Source organism: Chrysochloris asiatica, unplaced genomic scaffold, assembly GCF_000296735.1.
Source record: "Chrysochloris asiatica unplaced genomic scaffold, ChrAsi1.0 scaffold00006, whole genome shotgun sequence".
NCBI lineage: Eukaryota > Metazoa > Chordata > Mammalia > Afrosoricida > Chrysochloridae > Chrysochloris > Chrysochloris asiatica.
In genome coordinates this window covers 8,282,045-8,303,135 of record NW_006408524.1, presented here as the reverse complement: position 1 = coordinate 8,303,135, position 21,091 = coordinate 8,282,045, and the positions used below count along the sequence as shown (strand labels likewise).

General features: G+C 39.3%; 1 protein-coding gene across 1 annotated transcript in view; it reads left to right on the top strand.

The window, feature by feature from the left end:
* Positions 1-21,091, top strand: part of LOC102820687 (succinate--hydroxymethylglutarate CoA-transferase-like) — a 1,213,992-nt gene that overhangs the window by 195,592 nt on the left and 997,309 nt on the right. Inside the window, 1 exon segment of the mRNA XM_006832262.1 lies at positions 14,466-14,609. Within this exon segment, the coding sequence (XP_006832325.1) occupies positions 14,466-14,609 (144 nt within the window).

Here is a 21,091-nt window from a genome sequence, read left to right as displayed (position 1 = left end):
CTGCTAATGACAAGGTTGGGTGTTCAAACCCACTGGTTACTTTTTGGATACTTTGTACAGGGTTGCTGTGAGTCTAAACTGACTCAAAGGCACTTAACAACAATAACAACATCATAGAGTATTATCAAGAAAGTGAAAAGACAGCTTACAAAATGTGAGAAAATATTTAGAAACCATATGTCTGATAAAGTTTAATAGCCAGAATGTTTGAAGGTGAGTTAAAAATTATCTGCACTCTGGCTGTAGAATTTATTTGAATCAACTTTTAGAGAAGACAAACAAATCATTTTTAGATATCGTCTCCTTGCTTTTCAATACACTTTGTTCATCTGTCAACAAGCTTTCATAGTCCCTTAGTAAAAAATATTTTAGCCACAAAATGCACTCTGCCTTTACTTCTTCATCAGAGGTGAATCTTCATCCTCAAAGGGCTGCTTTCAGGGGGCCAAACAGGTGAAAGTCTGATGGAAAAACATCAGGACAATAGGGAGGATGTTTTAATACCTCAAAATGAAGTCTTGCCGAGTGTCAACAGTGTGGGCAGAGGTGTGCAGATGTGTATTGTTATGCAAGGTCACAGCATCCTTGATAGCAGTCTTCTGTGTTTAACCCAAAGTTTAGGCTTCAGCTCTTCAGTGAACATCTCACTGTAACAGGCACTGTTAATTGTTGAACATTTTTTCTTGGTTTTGTTGTTGTTAGGTGCTATAGAGTAGGTACCAACTCATAGCGACCTTATGCACAGCAGAACGAAACACTGCCCGATCCTGGGCCAACCTCACTACTGTTACCATGCTTATTGTCCCTTGAGAATCCCAGAAAATTGTAGGTATCAGCTTTCCAGATGATGGTTGACTTTTGAACTTTGTCTTGGTTGGTGATTGAGGATGTTTCCATTCCATACTCTGCCTCATACTCTCAGGTTCATAGTGATGACTGTATGTCTCCAGTAATGATTTTTAAAAATAAGCTTTTACCTTTAAATGATACCTTTGAGTATTGGCCCAAATTTTGTTTGCAGAAGTCCAAACGCTTCTGTTTATGCTCTTTCATGAGTTGTTTTGGTATCCATCTTACACAAACTTTGAAATTAAGTCTATCATGGATTATTTCATAGACAGAGCCATGGCTGGTTTGAAAATGGCTTACCACTGTCGGTTGTCTATTTGACATGCACACTCAATGTTGCCATCAGCCGTGGATATGGATGGGCATTTTAATATAACTGAAGTGTGGATAATTTTTGACTCAACCTTGTATAAAGTACTAATGCAACTCAAAAACAAAAGACAAACAACCCAAGCAGAAAATGGACAAAGGACTTGCCTAGATGTTTTGTCCAGTAATATATACAAATGGTCGCTAAACATATGAAAAGATGCACATTGGTAGTGGTAGTTGTGTGCTGTCAAATTGGTTCTGACTCATAGTGACCCTGTACAGAGTTTCCAAGACTGCATATCTTTACAGGGCCAGAAAGCCTCATCTTTCTCCTGAGGAGCAGCTGGGGGATTGGAACTGCTGACCTTGCGGTTAGCAGTCCAACACATAACCTATCATGGCACGTGTCTCCTTTCTTGAGTCATTAGGAAATCAAAATGAAAATCACAATGTGATACCAATTCATATCCATTGGAATGGCTATTATCATGAAAACAGACCATAACAAATGGTGGCAAGGACATGGAGACCCTAGGACCCTCATCCATTGCTAGTGGAATTATAAAATGTTTCAGCCACTGTTGAAAAAATAGTTCAATGATTTCACAGAAAGTTAAACATAGAATTACCAGTGATTTCACTATACTCAAAATAATTGGCTATTGGGTCTGGTGACATTGTTTGGTCTGATGAAATTGCAGGAACATAAACAAATAGTTGTTCACCATGTGAATTGCAGCACTGTTGCATCTATTCCCAATAGCCAAATGGTGAAACAACCCAATTGTTTGTAACAGATGAGTGTATGAACAAAATGTGGTACCTTCGCATAATATAATAGTATTCAGTCACAAGAGAAATTAAGATCTGATTCATGTTACGGCATGAATGAGCCTTGAGAACATTATTCTAAATGAAATAAGTCACATACAAAAGGAGGACAGCATTATATAATTTTGCTTACATGAAATATTTAGAATAGGCAAACATAAAAACCAAAACAGATTAATGGTTCTAGGGACTTGGAGAGCAGGGAATACTGAGTTTTTATTGAGAGTGATGAAAAGTTTTGGAAACAGATATAAGAATGGTTGCACAACATAGTTGATGTAATAATTGTCATTAAATTATACAGTTAAAATTGGTCAAACTGGCAAAACAAACTAATAAAAACAACATTTCATACTGTAGAATATAAAACATTATACAGGTCTAATACTTTTAAGCTGGAGTCCTGGTGTGACGTTGTGGTTTAATGCGCCAGAATGCAAAGCTGTTTGAACTGCAAGGTTGACGGTTCAAGCTCACCAGCCGACCCTCGGAAACCCTATACAGGGTCACTATGAGTCGGAACCGACTCAATGGCACTTAACAACAACAACAACAAAAACAATAAGTTATCCAGTTAGCATTTGGAAGAGCAGAAAGATTTAGTTTATTATTAGAAAGCAATTCATATATAAGTTAATCATTTACATAGGATCTGGAGAATAGTACACATCAGTTTCTCTTGAGCTTCTATCTGATGTGGTAAGTCCAGTATGATGAAGATCAGAGAATCTATTCTCTCTGGCCTCTTCTCTTATGTCATCTCAGTCTTTTTCTTTTCTCCTTCTGGGGTCTTTGTTGTCATGTTTTTGGCCCTAGCTTCTGCTTTGTTGAGGTGGACCTGGAGGTGTGAGGTAGGGCTTTAAATCTTTTAGGATGTAATGAAGAAAAATTCTTTCTGGTCCAGTGTCTAAGTGAAACACCTTAAGACCTTTATCTTACTGATATTGTGTGTCATCTCATAGAGACCCTATACAACTACGACAGAGTAGAACTGACCCAGAGGGCTTTCTAGGCTATAGTTTTTAGGGAGCAGATTGTCAAGTCATTTTTCCTCTGGAGCCACTGAGTGGGTTTGAACTGCCAACATTTTGGTTAGCAGCCTAGTACTTAGCCATTGTGCCACCAGAGCACCCATCATGTACAGCTGAACTTTAGTGCACCACAATGCTAATGCTCTTTGTTCTGTCTTGCCAGGATCTGTTTGCCAGTTAGTAGCAGACTATCTCTTAACCACTTCGACTTTGTTGTTTTGTCTCTTTTCACTGATAAGAGAATTGAATGATCAAAATCCTCTAAAATGGTTGATTTAAGTTGGAGGACTTCATATTGTTATGGAGGTAAATAAGGAATCACTTTTGTTAGGCCAATTTATAGGTAAGAAAGTAAAGGCCACTGGGAGTAGACTCTTGTAATTCCAAGTTCAGTGTTTCAGCCATTAAAACAATTTCCTCCATGAGGGAGGTGATGTTGTTGTTGTTGTTGTGTGTTTCGAGTCAATTCTGACTCATAGTGGCCCTACATAGACTTTCTGAGGCTGTAAATCTTTATGAGAGCAGAGAGCCTCATTTTTCTCCTGCGGAGTGGCTGGTGAATTTGAACTGCTGATCTTGAGGTTTGCCTCTCAACATGTAACCAACTATACTACCAGGGCTCCTTGAGAGGAGTGTTGCTTGTGGAAATTTATATATGAATGTTACTATGAGCATGTATTTGGAGTCCTGGTGTGGCACTGTGGGATAGAGCACTGGACCGCGAGATCAGTTTGAAACCACAAAGTTGGCAGTTCGAGCTCACCAGCCTCTCCTTGGAAACCCCATACAGGGTTGCTGTGAGTTGGAACCAACTTGATGGCACTTACCAACAAAAACATAACCATAATTTTAGCGTTAATTAGTGGTTATGATGGAGTCCTGATGTGGCACTAAGGGATAACCACTGTACTGCTAACTGCAAGGCTGGTGGTTCAAACCCACCAGCCGCTACTCAGAAACCCTAAACAACATTGCTCTGAATCAGAACCAACTTGATGGCACTTAACAACAAGTGGTTACTATAGCTCCCACAATGAAAATATTACCTTCAGATTTAGAAATTTACTTTCCCATTGATTTCATTTTCCCCCATACTACTCTAATAAACGAAGTCTATGAATTCAAGTTTATAAGTGTTTCTTGAATGCATCCCCTCCTCTCTGTCCTTGCTGGAGACTCTTAACCCCTCTCTCTCTTCCCTGCTTTTGGATTGGTTCCCAGCAAGTGTCTTACAAAAACTCTCACATATAGATCCTTTTATAGTCATAAAGTTCTTTTATATACCTTTTCTCTTTGAATTCTCACAAAAACCTTTGAGGTAGATATTATTATTATCTATGTTTGCAAATTGGAAAAAAAACAAAACAAAGCAAACAAACTTAGAAAGAACAAGAATATTCCAAAGCTTATGAAGTTAGTAAATGAAAGACCTCATATTTCAGAAAGTAATTAACTGAAACAAATCATATACTCCAGGGTAAAAGCAAAATTCTATGGAGACTACATTGATACAAGGAATTACCATGTATGAAATGAAAACATGACATACAGACACAGGTAAATTTAAGGAGTTTTTATTTTGAAAACTAAAGAAAGTCCTTTTTGGAAAAAAAGGAGGTCTTAACATTTTTGTGACTTCATGAAACAATAAGAAGGCGTGGTGGAACAGTGGGTTAAACAGTGGGCTGCTAACCACAAGATCGGCAGTTCAATTCCACCAAGAGCTCTAAGGGAGAAAGATGCTGTTGCCTGCTCCTCAGAGATTTAGTCTCAGAAATCCTCTGGAGCAAGTCTACTCTGTTTCATAGGGACGCTCTAAGTTGGAATTGATTTGATGGCAGTGGGTTTAGTTTTTGGTTTGATGAAGTAATTAGGAGGAGTAATGTAAGTAACCCCACCCCACTGTAGGATAAGCACTGGACTGCTAACCGGACTTCAAATTACAAGGTCAGCAGTTCAAATCCACCAATTGCTCCTTGGAAACCCTAAACAGGGCTGTTGTGAGTCAGAACTGACTTGATGGCATGTACAACAGTACAAGTAAAGAAAAAATTATTAATGACTTCAAGTTTGTCCCTCTTTATTGCACATCTGCCAGAAATGACTTCGAGTTTAACTCTTATATACTTTTTAACAGAAAAATGTTTTAAGTACAATTTAGAAAAACACATGATTTTCTTTTTTTTTTCTATTTCATTAGGAAACTCTAAAAGTAATGAGAAGAATAGATCTAGACAAATGAATGACAATGTTAAATAGCCTTTAATTGTCTTTGGAAAGTAATCTTTACTTTTTTTATGTTTTATAATTTTTGAGATTGTGATTCAGGGTAATAAAATAGCACCTTCACAGGTGTCTTTTTGTTTGTCCCCTCCCCTTCTTCTCTAGATTGCATTAAAAAAGTAATAAAGCTACTAAAACATTTATGCCGTTTCAAAATTGAGTCATATTTTACTTTTTTCTTTTTCTCTTCTTGAAAGCTTGTAAACTAGTTGCTTCTTGCCTTTTTAGCCCCCCATTTTGGGTAGCCAATGTCCAAGTTTCCCATCCCTGTCTACCCTGTGTACCAAGGTGGTGGGAATGATCCTCGCTGTAAAGATTTGTTCCCTCTTTTGAGCTACGTAGGTCAAGTTCATCAAATTGTATCAGATTTCTCTTTTTATCCCCTCTTCTGTCTTCTTCTAGTTGAGTTCTAATCATCCAGCCATTGAAGCCAGGTCAAGTGGGTATTATATGCAAGTGTGGGTGTTCTTGTGCAAATCCCCTCATTTCTTATCAGCTGGACAATTCACTCTCCACTCTAGTCCTCTGTGGCTGTGTCACTGTCTCTGGGCCCAGGAGTCCCCAGGTCTTGCCACATTGCTGGCCAACCAGGTCTCCACCCAGGTTCACAGGAGTCTATTGAATGTTGTAGGGCTTAGCTCACAGCTTCATTGCTGTTTTTCCCTCACTTCCCCTTATCGGTGACCAGTGTGGTCACCAGTCAGACCGCATGCCTGCTTGTGTATTCCCCTTATGTCTTTGTCTTGGAAGCGGGTTTGCCCTGCGTATTTTACTTTGTAAATGAACAATTCAGGTTTTACTTTTTAACTTCTTTATTTTTAAATAGTTTTAGACTTGTAAAATATTACAAAAAATAGTACAGAGAGTTCTCATACCTTTAATCCAGTTTCCTTTAGTGTTAGCACCTTACAACTTAGTACAATGAACAAAACTCAGAAATTAACACTGGAGTCCTGGTGTGGCACTGTAAGGTAAGCACTGGACTACTAACCCCAAGGTTGGCGGTTCAAATCAATCAGCCACTCCTTAGAAACCATATGCAAGTAGTTGGAACCGACTCAATGGCTCTTAACAACAGCAGCAGCAAGTACAACTCCCTCTGAGATGGCATAGACTCTGTGCAACCCAACAACAACGCAATACTGTGAACTGAACTACAAACCTCATTCAAATTGCACATATTTCTTCGAATCCTTGCTCTTTACTTTGAATGAGTTTTTGAATGCTTCAGTGACTAGGGGATGAGAGAGTGTAAGAAAATACCTTGGAGAACATTGACGGTGCAGAAATATACAAATGAATCATCAGAAGACTCTGATACTTTGTCGGGCCACTAGACCTGTATGTCTTAGTCTTAACTGTTGGTTTTATTTCTGACTCATGCTGAACCCCGTGTGTGCAGAGTAGACCTATTTTCTGTGGTTTTCATGACTGTGGGCTTCTTGAAGTTCATCACCAGTTTCTGAGACACCATTGTATGGGTTCAAACTGCTGATATTTTGGCTAGTAGTTGAGAGCTTAACTGTTGTTGATTAAGGCATATCTGTTTTAATTTTTACAGGAAAACATTACAGATATTTCTTACACAATGGCTACATTGATTTTTTTTTTTTTAAAGAGCTAAGTATACTTAAAGCAGTTTCTAAATAACCATGAAAAATAAAAGTAATTCTCTCATTAATTTCTAGATTCATAATTTAATGAAATAAAAATATTGCTTAATTAAAAAGATGTTATATGATTTCTGTAAATCTACATATAAGCTCAAATCTCTTCTTTCCAATAAATTATGGTAAAGTTCTAGGGCATATTATTTAATAGCCAATTTAATTATTCATTTTCTTCATATATATTTTATTTAGTGAGCATTCTGAGTGATGGCCGTGCATACCTATTGCCATAAAGGTATGATTGTTGCTGTTGTTACGTGCTATGGTGTAGTTTCCCACTCATAGCTACCCAGTATAGAGTTTCCAAGGTGAACCGCGGATCTAGTGATTCAAACAGGCCTTGCTTACCACACAGCGCCACACCAGGACTCCAAAGTTACGGTTGTTAGTACTGTTGAATCAGTTCCGATTGATAGTAACCAACCCTGTATAGGTTTTCCAAGAAGCTGCTGATGGGTTTGAACAGCTGACCTTGCGGTTTAAACCGGCTTTGAGGTCCAGTGCTTATCCTATGGTGCCATACCATTTATCCCAGGTTTAAGGAGAAGAGACAGATTGCTTTGCATTATTGTGCTTACACGGCTCGGCTGGACCTCTAGATACAGACGGGGAGTTTCAAGCCTTCATATTGTCTCCTGAGTTTCAAGTTGGAGTCAGTTCCAACTCATAGCGACCTTGCATAGGGTTCCCAAGGCTGTAAATCTTTATGGGAGCAGAAAACCTCATCTTTCTGCTGCGGAACAGCTAGTAGTTTCGAACTGCTGATATTAAGGTTCATAGCCCGATTCATAATCACCATACTATCAGAGCTCCTTATGCCTTAATACATGAGGCCTTTCTTCTGATTCTGTCTGATTGTTTCTAGGAATACTTAGGTACTTTAGAGCCATAATGTGGCTCTCTGTGGGATTCCTAATTACTAAATGGCAATTTATTTTTACTTCCTTATTCTCTTGGCATGCTAACTATTCTTCAATGACAGGAATATGATTATAAATGATTTCTAAAGTATGAACTATGCTTGAGAATGAATGGTATGTTTTTGGAAGCTATCATGACCAAATGTTTTAAAGTTTTATGTTGATTTTTATATCTTTAATTACCAACATTGTAATGGTATTCTTTTTATTTTATTTTTATAAACTACCCTTATGGAAATACAACTCACTCAATTAAGTGCACAATAGTCATTTTCAGTATATTGATAAACTTGTACTAACATTACAATAACCAATTTAAAAACATTTTCATCATCTCCCAAAAAAAACTCCAGACCCCTTAGCAGAAACTCCTCATTCCTATCTCCAGCCAGCCCACGACAGCCTATTTTCTCTCTTGGTAGACTTGCTTATTCTGGATATTTCATATTAAGGGAATCATATAATATGATGAACTTTTTGTCTGAGTGATTTCACTCAGCATAATGTTTTCAAGCTTTATAGCATTCATCAGTGCTTCATTCCTAGTTGCAGTTGTGGTAAAAAATATATCCATATCGCAAAACATTTGCCATTTCAACCTTTTTTTGCATGTACATTGATTACGTTCACCATGTTGTGAGACCATCACCACTCTCATTTTTTTCATCATCCTTCACAGAATAAATTCAAATCCATGGCTGTTGAGTTGATTTCAACTCATAGTGACCAGATAGGACAGAGTTGTTAAGTGCAGTTTGAGTTGATTCCGACCCCCATAGGGTTTCCAAAGCTTTCAATCTTCTAGCGAGCCGAAAGCCTCCTCTTTCCCCTGGGGAGCCGCAGGCGGACTTGAATTGTATGGTGCCAATGGACACCAGTAGGGCAGAGTTTTTGTTGTTGTTGTTAAGTGCTGTCAAGTCGGTTCTGACCCATGGTGACCCTGTATAGGGTTTCCAAGGAGCAGCTGGTGAGCTTGAAGCACCGACCTTGTGGTTCAAACGGACTTTTCAGTCTAGCGCATTAACCCACACTGCCACACCAGGACTCCATTCCGTACAGGATAGAGTTGTTGTTGTTAAGTGCCGTTGAATTGGTTCCGACCCATAGCAACCCTGTATAGGGTTTCTGAGGAGCGACTGGTGAGCTTGAACCGCCAACCTTGCAGTTCAAACGGCTTTGCAGTTTGGCGCATTAGTCTACAGTGCCACACCAGGACTAGGACAGAGTAGGACAGAGTTGTTATTGTTTTTGTTGTTATGTGCGGTGGAGTAGAACTGCCTTATTAGGTTTTCAAGTCTGTAAATCTTTACAGAAGCAGAGTGCCACATCTTTCAACCACTGACCTTTTGGTGAGAGGCCAAGAGCCTTCGTCCCCAGGACTTTTTTTTTTTTAAGTTTTTATTGTGAATTGAGTGACAGTTTACATGGCAGAGCATCAGCTTTACATTCATCCTATCGTATTTCGTTTCATTGCAATGAATACAATCCCCTCCAGGCATCATCATTGAACAGCATTTGCTCCCAATCCCTCTGTGTTTTGTTTTTGTTTTTTGGATGTACTCCGAAGCACTCAGGAATATATAACCATTCAAACAACCAAAGGGTATATCTTGCACGCCAGACCCTGGGACACCAGCGCACAGCCCCTCTCCCCCTTTGAGTCTAGAGTCCCCAGCGACTCTGTCTTTCCCTGTCATTGTCTCTGCCTCCATCTCTGGTGCCGCTGCTTCTCTGGATAGGCTCCTGCACTCTGCTCTTCTCCCTTGATGGTCCCAGGGTCCTCAGCTCCTGTACTGCAAGATCAACCACTCACTCCCCTCCTTTTGTTACAAACCTTTACATTTGCAACATTTACATTTGTCTACCTTTACATTTGCAACATTCACATCACAATCAGTCCTGATAGCAATTATTCACATCACTATTTGAACCACAGGAGTCTTATCCCCATCTCCTTTCACCAGTCCCATGTAGACAGGTTGGAAACCACTCAGTGGAGATTCTACCTTCCTCTGCACCTTTTGAAACTAAGCTCCCTCTTGAAAAACTTGTAAGCCAGTCACTTTGTACCTATGTGGCCCCAGCTACCCACCTCCCATTTTGGATAACCAACGTCTACATTACCCATCCTTGTCAACCCTGTGTGCAGAGGGGGTGGGAATGATCCTTGCTGTAAAGATTTGTTCCCTCTTTTAAGCTACTACATCCATAAGTATAGGTCAAGTTCAATAATTTTAAATCTCGATGACAAATTTAATTTTAGTTATAGCAATAAGGGGCTCAAACAAAACAATTGTGAAGATGGTACAGGATTGGGCAGTGTTTCATTCTGTTGTGCACAGAGTCACTATCAGTTGTAACTGCCTTGGTCACCATCAAACAACAACAACAATATCAGAATCAATGTTATGAAAGAATTAAAGCATATTTATGTATTGGTGACTGAGTAATTCCCAAAGGAACTTTGACCATTTTTTTTAAGTGTGTGAAATAGAAACTTTTGGAAATTAAAAAAAAAAAAAAAAAGATTACTTTAAAATTTATTGCTTCAAGCCACTAAAAGCTTTTGTTGTGAACTGAGCTCTTCAGTTTTACATTCAACAACATTCCCCTCTATGCATATCAGCTAACAATATGTCATTACCTCTATTACTTTTTTTTTTTTTTTTTTTAATGTACACATACTACATTGAAAATATATACTTGTTTAGATGTCTGCATTTACAAGCTGGTCTCCTGCCCACAGGCACACAGACTTTCTCAGTCCATGGGCCTATAGTCCTCTGCTGCTCTGTGTGTCTATGCCATCACGTTGGTCACCATTTCTGTTGTCGCTGCTTTTCTGGTTAGGAGTTCTTGCTCCTTTCATATTCCTCACTCTTGATGGTCCTAGGGTCCTCAGTTCCAGAAATGACAGATTAACTACTTCCCCCTTTTAGTTACACCCCTTCTACATTTACAGTTGTAACAATTGCCATTAGTCCTGATAACAGTCATTCCCAATTGAATCATAAAATCCTATTCCCATCATCACCAGACCTATCTGGACAAGAATAAACCTACTCAGTGGGGATTCTATCTTACCCACTTCATTCTGACACTAAGCACCCTTCTGAAAGCCTGTAATCCAGCCACTTCATGCCTTTGTAGCCCCCCAGTTTTGGTAGCTGGAGTCTAAGTTGCCCATCCCTATCAACCCAGTGTACTGAGGAGGCAAGCTTGATCCTTGATATGAAGAATCCTTTCAGTTGGAATTTTGGGTAACTTCACCCGTATGTAAAGTTCCAGTTTATCAAGTTGTAGCAATTTACGCTTGCTCCCTGTACCAGACTTCTTTATCTTCATCTGATTGAGTTCTGGTCAGCAAGCTATCCCATCTAGGTCAAATGGGCATTGTCTGCAAGTTTGGGAATTCTTGCACGCCAGCCCCCCCACTTCAGACCAGCTGGCCGTGCCACTCTTAACTCTAGCCCCAAGTGGCTAGGTCAGTGTCCTTGGGCATGGGAGTTCACAGGTCTCCCTGAACTTCAAACCAGCCAATCCTTCCTCTTTTGTCTCTCACCTCAAGGTCATTGGGTATCTATGGAACGTGGTCAAACTCAGCCAATATCCTTATTGCTGCATTTCCCCCACTTCCATTAATAAGTTGACCAAGGTGGTCACCAGCGAGCATACAAGTCTGTTTGTGTGCTCCTTTTGAATTTCAGTCTTAGAAAGTGATTTACCCTGATAGGCTAGCTTTTCTTGTCTTGATGGATCCAAGGCAAACAACTTGCTTGATATTGTCACAGCCATACCGTCTGCTTTCTTACGTGAGCACCTCCCCACTGTCCTCCCGCTTGTCTTTCTCTCAAAATATATTTCAAGATATATATTTTGCCAGTAATAAAGTTAGGCTGACAATGGGGACTCAGGGTGTTTCATGGTCATCATAACAAAGACAATATTCTACTTCCTATTTTGGTGAGTAGCAATTGGGATCCTAAAAGCTCATGAAATGCCATCTAAGGTGCAACTATTGGTCTTTCCATGTGTGAATGAAATAAAAGCGATGAAAATTGAAGATGCTTGGAATCAATTAGCCCAATAGATTAATGGAACACATTAATATCAGTCCGCATGACTCTGAGACCAGAAGAACTGGGTGCTGCTTGACTACCACTACCCACTGCTTTGAAAGGGATCACATGAGAAGGGCCCAGATAGAGTGGCAAACAATGTGGAACAAAACTCAAAGTTATGATAAAGAAAGGGATTACTGGTCAGTAAGAGACTGAAGGAACCCTCAGGCTTCCTTAGTAAGAGACTATGGCCGTTGGCCACCCTTTAGGTCTAGAAAGGAACTCACCCTCCTGGTCCAGTTTTCAGCCAAGTGGTAAATGGTTATATTGAAGGGACATAACACTAGTAAGGTATGCTTGCCATAGAATGGTCAGCCATTCAAAATCAACAGGGCAGCGTTTACCTAAGGATGAAGTTCAGAAAGGAGAGGAAGTAGAGCAGAACGGAGCAGGACCCTCAGGGAGGAAGTGGGTAACTGCTGCTACATGGAGGGAATTGCAATCATTGAGATGAAACAAAGTGTATGTAGGATTTAAAAAATATATATATAAAACTGATGATCTGCTAGGTAACCGTCACTCATTTCATAATAAAAAGTTTCCACACACACACATACCAGAAGTTTCCAATTTTTGTGGTAGTATCTTCCTTTAAATTGTGTTGTATAGTAGGGAAAAAAAACTCAACAAGCTTAGCCACTGTAGTCTCTTCTTTCTTGATATTGTAGTATTATTGATCACTCTTGTAAAGCGATTGACATAGCTTATGTAGGTGCTAGGAGTGCTGGTGTGGTGCTGTTGGATAAGCACTGGACTGCTAACTGTCAGTGGTTCAAACCCACCAGCCTCTCCTTGGAAACCCTATATGGGATCTCCGTGAGTCAGAGCCAACTCATTGACACTTAGCACCAGCAACATGTAGGAGCTAAGGAAAAGGAAAAAGAAATTCCTGAAAATGCCTGAAGAGCCCCAGAATGAATAAATAAGGAAGTGAATGAATGAATGTGTCTAGCTGATAAAATGTGGAACATGGTTCTTTTTGTTTTTGTTTTTAGGTATTTTGTGCTATGAAAGTCATAGAAAACTCATGGTAGTGAAAAGTAACAATTGTCAATTATAACAAAGACTGAAGATAATGTCGATAATTTTGGTAACTAACTTTTATACAGTGTTTATTGTGTATGAGACACTGTTGTAAAACTTTGGCTTATAGGCTAAGGGTTGGATTATCAAGCAATTCCAACATGAATTGGAGATGTTAACTATGATCAAGATTTACTAATAATTTTAAGCATGCAAGCAATCAAAAGCCACAGCAGAAGCAAAGAGTGGTCTTGGACATTCAGAGATCCATTTTGGTCCTGTTAGAGAACAACTTGCAGACCTAGAGCAATAAACAAGATTCCTAATAAAGTACATGGGTTATCTCACCAGAAGAGAGGATTATACGCTGTGGTCCTCTTCCTTTTATACTCAGATAGTCTCATAGCTCATGTTCCATAAATCTATAGATTCTAGGCTTGTTTGCCTTAGCAATCCAAACCAGTGACATCTTACTAAAAGTATTCTGTGGACAGATGCACTTCTCCTAGCAATTATCTGTAGTTTATTTGCCAGCTCTTAACATGTTTATGGAGTCCTGGTGTGGCACTGTAGGTTAATGCGACAGACTGCAAAGCTGTTTGAACTGCAAGGTCGGTGGTTCAAGCTCACTAGCTGCTCCTTGGAAACACTATACAGGGTTGTTATGGGTTGGAATAGACTCAACAGCACTTACCAACAACAACAACATGTTTATAGTAGTCCTGGTGTGACGCCATGGGCTAATGCTCTGGACTGCAAAGTCGGTGTGAGCCACATGGTCTGTGGTTCAAGCTCACAGGGTCGTTATGGGTTGGAATAGACTCAACAGCACTTAACAACAACAACAACAGCATGTTTATAGGAGTCCTGGTGTGACGCCATGGGCTAATGCTCTGGACTGCAAAGTTGGTGTGAACCACATGGGTCTGCAGTTCAAGCTCACCAGCCGCTCCTTGGAAACCTCATACAGGGTCACTATGGGTCAGATAGCACTTACCAAAACAACAACAACATGTTTATAAGGAGAGTAGATCAGAGATCCTGTCTTTGTTTCCTGGGAGAGCTTCCCATGCAACAGAAGAAAAAATACTGCTTTAAAGTTTTCTCCTCAACAGATTAGCTCATATAAATTCAAAATAAAAATTTTATTTTTTAGTATAAGCAACTTAAACTATTTTAAGAAATAACCTCAGATAAAAAATAAAAAAGATTTTATTTTGTTTAATTTAGTTTGGTTGGTAGGAGATATGGGGAGAAAAATAGTAAATATAACCATAGTTCCACCACCACCAGATTTATACAGTGTCAATTTGTTTTGGTGTATATATAATTTTGTCTTTTGTTTATTCTTGTTATATTTGAGAAATCATATATGATTTGAATTTTCTCTTTTCTTTCTGTATTTCAACCCAATTTTAAAATCAGGATGGAGATCCTGTTCGCCCAGGAGTGGCTATGACTGACCTTGCCACTGGTCTGTATGCATACGGAGCCATCCTGGCTGGATTGATACAAAGATATAAGACTGGGAAAGGACTGTTTATTGATTGTAACCTACTGTCTTCTCAGGTATGAATTCAAATATAATTTTAGATAATGGTGTAAAAACACATGTCTAAGTTAAACTATTTCATGTCAAATCCTATAGTAACATATGCAAAAACAATTAAAGAGCAGCAAAAAGAAAACAGAAAACAACAACAAAAAACAACAAAAGTTGTTCTGTTTTGATGTGCTTCGTCATTGTGACATTAAAAGAAATAGACCATGAAGAATTTGTTGTAATATAGACATTGCTGTTGAATGAGAATTTTACACATTGTTTTTATTTAACTGGGTGTATTATTACATGTGGAGTCCTGGTGTGGTATTACTACATGTGGCCAGGTGCTGGTGGCCAGGTGGCAGGCTTGCAGAATGTGTCCTTTGGTTGTTTAAATGATTATATGTTCCTGATTGTTTTTGTGTACATTATTGTTGTTGTTGTTGTTAAGTATCATTGAGTCAATTCCAACCAATAACAACCTTGTATAGGGTTTCCGAGGAGCAGCTGGTGAGCTTGAACTGCTGATCTTGCACTTCAAATGACTTTGAAGACTGGCACATTAACCCACAGCACTACACCAGGACTCTGTAAATCACACCCCCCCCCCAAATAAAAAACAACAACAGAGGGAATAGAAGCAAATACTGTTAAATGATGATGCACAGAGAGTATTGCAATCATTGCAATGAAATGATCAGTGTAAAACCTATGTTATGCTGTGTAAACTCTCACTCAATTCACAATAAAAAATTGGGAGGACAAAAAAAGGTTAATTCAAAAACGGCTGCAAAAGTACATTGACAGGGAACTGCTGCCAGATGTTCAAGTTGGATTCAGACAAGGATCTGGAATGAGGAATATCATTGCTGAAAGCACAGAATACCAGAAAGAAGCTTACCTGTGCTTTATTGACTACTGACAGGCTTTCGACTGTGTGGATCATGACAAGTTATGGACAGTGCTGTGGAGAATGAGTATTCTACATCATTTAATGGTGTTATTGAGGAACCTATACATAGACCAAAAGGCAATTATTCAAACAGAATAAGAGGACACTGAGTGATTTTAAATCAGGAAAGCTGTGCTCTAAGGGTGTAGCCTTACACCACACTTATTCCATCTGTATGCTGAGCAAATACACCAAGAAACTGGATTATGTGAAGAAGAACATGGTATCAAGATTCAAAGAAGACTCATTAACAACCTGTGATATGCAGATAATCGAACCTTGGTTTCTGAGAGCAAAGAGGACTTAAAATACTTACTGATGAAGGTCAAAGACCACAGCCTTCAGTATGGATTGCACTTCAACGTAAAGTAAACAAAGATCCTCACCACTGGACCAATAAATAACATCATGATAAATGGAGAAAAAATTGAAATTGTCAAAGAATTCATTTTGCTTGAATCCACCAGCTACACTCATGGAAACAGCAGTCAAGAAATCAAACAGCGCATTGCATTAGAAAAATCTGCTTCACAAGACCTATTTAAAGTGTTCATGAACAAAGACGTCAGTGTGAGAACTAAGGTGTACCTGACCCAAGTCATGGCATTTCCTGTAACCTCTACGAATTGGGCTGAGAACCTTAAGGTCAGCAGTTCGAAACTACCAGCTGTTCTGAAAGATGAGGCTTTCTACTCCCATAAAGATTTACAGCCTCGGAAACCCTGTACAGAGTCGCAATGAGTCGGAATCAACACGGCACATAACAACAACAACAACAACATATGCATGTGAATTTCAACAATGAATAAGGAACACCGTAGAGTAAATGATACATTTGAGTTATGGTGATGAAGGAGAATATTAATGCATACCTTAGTAATGTGGAGGGACAGCATAAAAGAGGGAGACCCCCAAAGAGATGGATTAGCACATTAGCAGCAACTGTGAGAAAGGCTCAGGACCAGGCGGTGTTTAGTTCTGTATGCAGGAACACTATGGGTCAGAGCCGACTCAAGGCACTTAACGACAACAGTATGACATGAAATATCTACAGTTTTTTATTGGTGATCAGGTCATAATTACTTCTTTTACTATTGTGGTTTGTTACTTACACTCATGATTGCAGACAATGTTAAAAATTATTTCGACATCAATGATACTAATGCTATCGTTTTCCTATTCATGTAATAAACTCCTCCAATTCTTGCTATGGGCTCCAGATTAAGTACCCTTGGTTTAGAGTATAATTAGTTATGTTTTGCTAAACACTAAACTGGTAAAATGACATTTTGCCTCCTTCTTACTGGACCATATGTGGAAGTTGATTTTGAATAGATATGTTTTCAGGGGATAGAAAAAGAAAATATTTAATTTTTGTGTGTAGACCATTTACTGTGGGAAAAATTACTTTATAGACATAGAAGCCTCTGTTGGGAATTTCAGATTTAAATGCTGTACATGGGAAAATAGTAGACTTGGAGCACTGCTCTGGAATTTTTTCTTTTAGCAAAATTAAGGAGGTGTATAGAAGTAAAGGAGTCCTGGTGTGGCTCTATAGAATAATGCACTGGATTGCAAGATTGGCTTGGTCCACAAGGTCGGTTTGAACTGCAAGGTTGGTGTTCAAATTCTCCAGTTGTTCCTTGGAAACCCTATACCGGCTCACTATGAGCCAAAATTGACTTGATGGCACTTAACAATAACAACAACAGAAGCAAAAACAAAAACAGATTTCAATATAGTTGAAATTGAAATATTATATAGGTTATTATTTTTTTTTTTAGGTGTTCAGGAATTTCTATTTATTGCAATATTGTCCATAATTTATGATCCACATACTTGAATGCCTTCACATATTCAATATAACTCAGGTATACAGCTTTCTGGTTTTCTCTACTTTAGCCAAGATGAACTTGGCATCATCAATATCTATCATTCCATGTCCTCTTCTGAATCCAGCTTAAATTTCTGGCACTTCCCTATTAATGGAATTTTTTTTTTTAAGTTTTTATTGTGAATTATGTGACAGTTTACATGGGAGAACATTAGCTTTATATTCATCCTATCTTACATTGTTTTATTGCAATGATCACAATCTCCTGCATGCATCATCAAACAGCCAAAGGGACACCCCGCAAGCCTGCCCCCTGGCCATCAGCACACAGCCCTTCTCCCTCCCAGAGTCCAGAGTCCCCAGCTGCTCCATCTCTCCATGTTATCATCTTTACTTCCATCTCTGGTGTCGCTGCTTCTCTGGATAGGGTCCTGCTCTCCACTCTTCTTCCTTGATGGTCCCAGGATCCTTTGCTCCTGGACTGCAAGATCAGCCACTACACTCCTTTTGTTACAAAACATTTACCTTTACATTTGCAACACTCACAATCAGTCCTGATAGCAATTATTCACTATTGTACCACACAAGTCTTATCCCCATCTCTTTTCACCAGCCCCATCTAGACAGGTTGGACACCACTCAGTGAAGATTCTACCTTCCCCCGTACCCTCTAAAACTAGGCTCCCTCTTAAAAGGTTGTAAGCCAGTCACTTCGTGCCTTTGTAAGCCCCCAATTTTGGATAGCCAGTGTCTAAGTTGCCCATCCCTGTCATCCCTGTGTACTGAAGAGGTGGGAAAGATCCTCGCTGCAAAGATTTGTTCCCTCTTTTGAGCTACTACATCCACAAGTTCATCAAATTGTAGTGGATGACTCTTTTTTTCTTCTTTCTTCCTCCAGTCGAGTTCTGGTCATCCAGCCATTGAAGCTAGGTCAAATGGATACTATCTGCAAGTATGGGTGTTCTTGTGTATCTCCCCTCACTTCATATCAGCTGGACCCTTCACTCTCTGCTCTAGTCCTCTGTGGCCATGTCCTTGTCCCTGGTTCCAGGAGACCCCAGGTCTTGCCATACTGCTGGCCAGCCTTGTCTCAACCCAGGTTGACAGGAGTCTATTGAATGTGGTCGGACTTAGCTCACAACTCCATTGCTATTTTTTCCCCACTTCCAATTATCAGTGACCAACGTGCTCAGCAGCAGGACCACAGGCCTGCAGGTATATTAAATCTTAGTCTTGGAAGGGGGTTTTCCCTGAGAGGACCTGAACACTTGCCTTGATGGCTCCCGGGCAAACGACTTGCTTGTTCTTGTAGTAGTCAATCAGACTGCTGTTATTGTTTTTTTGTTTTTTCCTGCTGGTCTTTCTTTCAAGAATTGGCTTCTGTTTTTTTCTAGCTGTTCTAAGCTGGTCTGCTTGTCCTTTCATTGGACATTTCCCACCTCAAAATGTTCTGGATGAGGATCAGGATTCCTATGTAGGGTTTTTTAACAGTATCGTGGAGTCACATTCAGAATTATAATGCTTGTGAAAAGGGTATAAGAAATCTCTCCAAATGAATGATCTAGTTCCTTAACAGAGAATCACAGATAATGACAGGTAAGGGAAGGATCTGAAAATCTTCTCATGTTGTCAGGTACTCTGTTGTTGTTGTTGTTGTTGTTATGTGCCGTGGAGTCAGTTCCAACTCATAGCAACCCTGTACAAGGTTTCCGAGGCTGTAAATCTTTATGGGAACAGAAAGCCTCATCTTTCTCCCGCAGAGCAGCTGGTAGTTTCGAACTGCTGACCTTAAGGTTCACAGCCCGATTTGTAACCACTCGGCTAGGTGCTCTCTAGTTGGTTCCAGTTCATAGCGACCCTATGCACAAAAGAACAAAAATAATTGCATTGTTGCTGCCACTATGTCAATCTTTCTCGTTGGTGGTCTTTCTCTTTTTCACTGACCCTCCACTATGTCCTTCTCCAAGGACTGATCCCTCCTGATGACATGTCTAAAGTTGTTATTGTTGTTATGTGCCGTGGAGTCGGTTCTGACTCATAGTGACCCTGTACAGGGTTTCTGAGGCTGTAAATCTTTACGGGAGCAGAAAGCCTCATCTTTCTCCTGCAGAACAGCTGGTAGTTTCGAACTGCTGACCTTGTAGTTCGCAGCCTGATTCGTAACCACTATACTCCTTATGTCTAAAGTATGAGAGATGAAATGTTGCCAACCTGGTGTCTAAGGAGCATTCTGATTGTATTTTTTCCAGGACGGATTTGTTTGTTCTGGTATTCCATGGTACTTTTAATATTCTTCTCTAACACCATAATTCAAATGCACTGGTTCTTCTCCAGTCTTCCTTTTTCATTGTCCAACTTTTACATGCATATGAGGCAATTGAAAATACCATGACTTGGGTCAGGCACATTTTAGTCCTCAAACTTCTATCTTTGTTCTTGAACACTTTAAAAAGGTCTTGTGAAACAGGTTTGTCTAATGCAGTACATCATTTTCTTTCATGAATGTTGATTATTTATCCAAACAAAATGAAGTCTTTGGCAAATTCAGCCTTTTCTCTGTGTATTACGATAAATATATTGGTTCTGTTGTGAGGATTTTTGTTTTCTTTACATTGAGGTACAATCCATACTGAAGTCTGTAGTCTTTAATCTTCATCAGTAAGTATTTTAAGACCTCTTCACTTTCAGCAAGAAAGGTTATGCTGTGTATATATTACAGGTTGTTACTGAGTTACTTCAATCCTGACACCACATTCTTCTTCGTATAGTACGGCTTCTCAGATTATTTGCTCAGTCCTGATGTGGTGCTTCGGGTTAATGCACTGGAATGCAAGGTCAGTTTGAACCACAAGGTTGGTGGTTTAAGCTCACCAGCTGCTCTTTGGAAACCCTTTACAGGGTTGCTATGAGTTGGAACTGATTCAATAGCACCAAACAACAACGACAACATATAGATTGAATAAATATGGAGAAAGGATACAATCCTGGCGTGCTCTTTTCTTGATTTTAAATCATTTGGAATACCCTTGTTTTGTTAGAATGATTGCCTCTTGGTTTAAACACAGGTTTCTCATAAGCACAATTAAGTGTTCTGGGATACCCATTTTTCATAATGTTATCCATAGTTTGTCATGATTCATACAGTTAAAAGCCTTTGCATGGTTACTAAAGCACAAATAAACATCTTTCTGGTATTCTCTGCTTTCAGCCAAGATCCATCCGATGTTAGCAATGATATTCCTCATTGCATCTTCTCTTCTGAATCTGGCTTGAATTTTTGGCAGTTCCCTATTGACGTACTGCTGCAACCATTTTTGAATGATCTTCAGCAAATTTTTACTTGCATATGGTATTAATGATATGGTTTGACAATGTCCTCATAACTTTGGGTCTTCTCTCTGGAACGGTCACAAATAAGGATCTCTTCCAATCAGTTAGTTAGGTAACTCTCTTCCAAATTTCTTGGCATAGATGAGCAAGGGCCCACAGTCTATGTTGCATCAGTCTGTTGAAAGATATCAATTTGTATTCCATTAATTCCTGGAGGCTTATTTTTCGACAATGTCTTCAGTGCACCACTTCTAAATTGTATGCTGCCTCTTCAAATGGTTGAACAACATTGACCATTTCTTCTTAGTATGGTGTCTCTTTGTATTCTTTTCATGCATCCTGTATCATTCAATATTTTGTCGATTATTGTTGTCATTATGTGCCATTAAGTT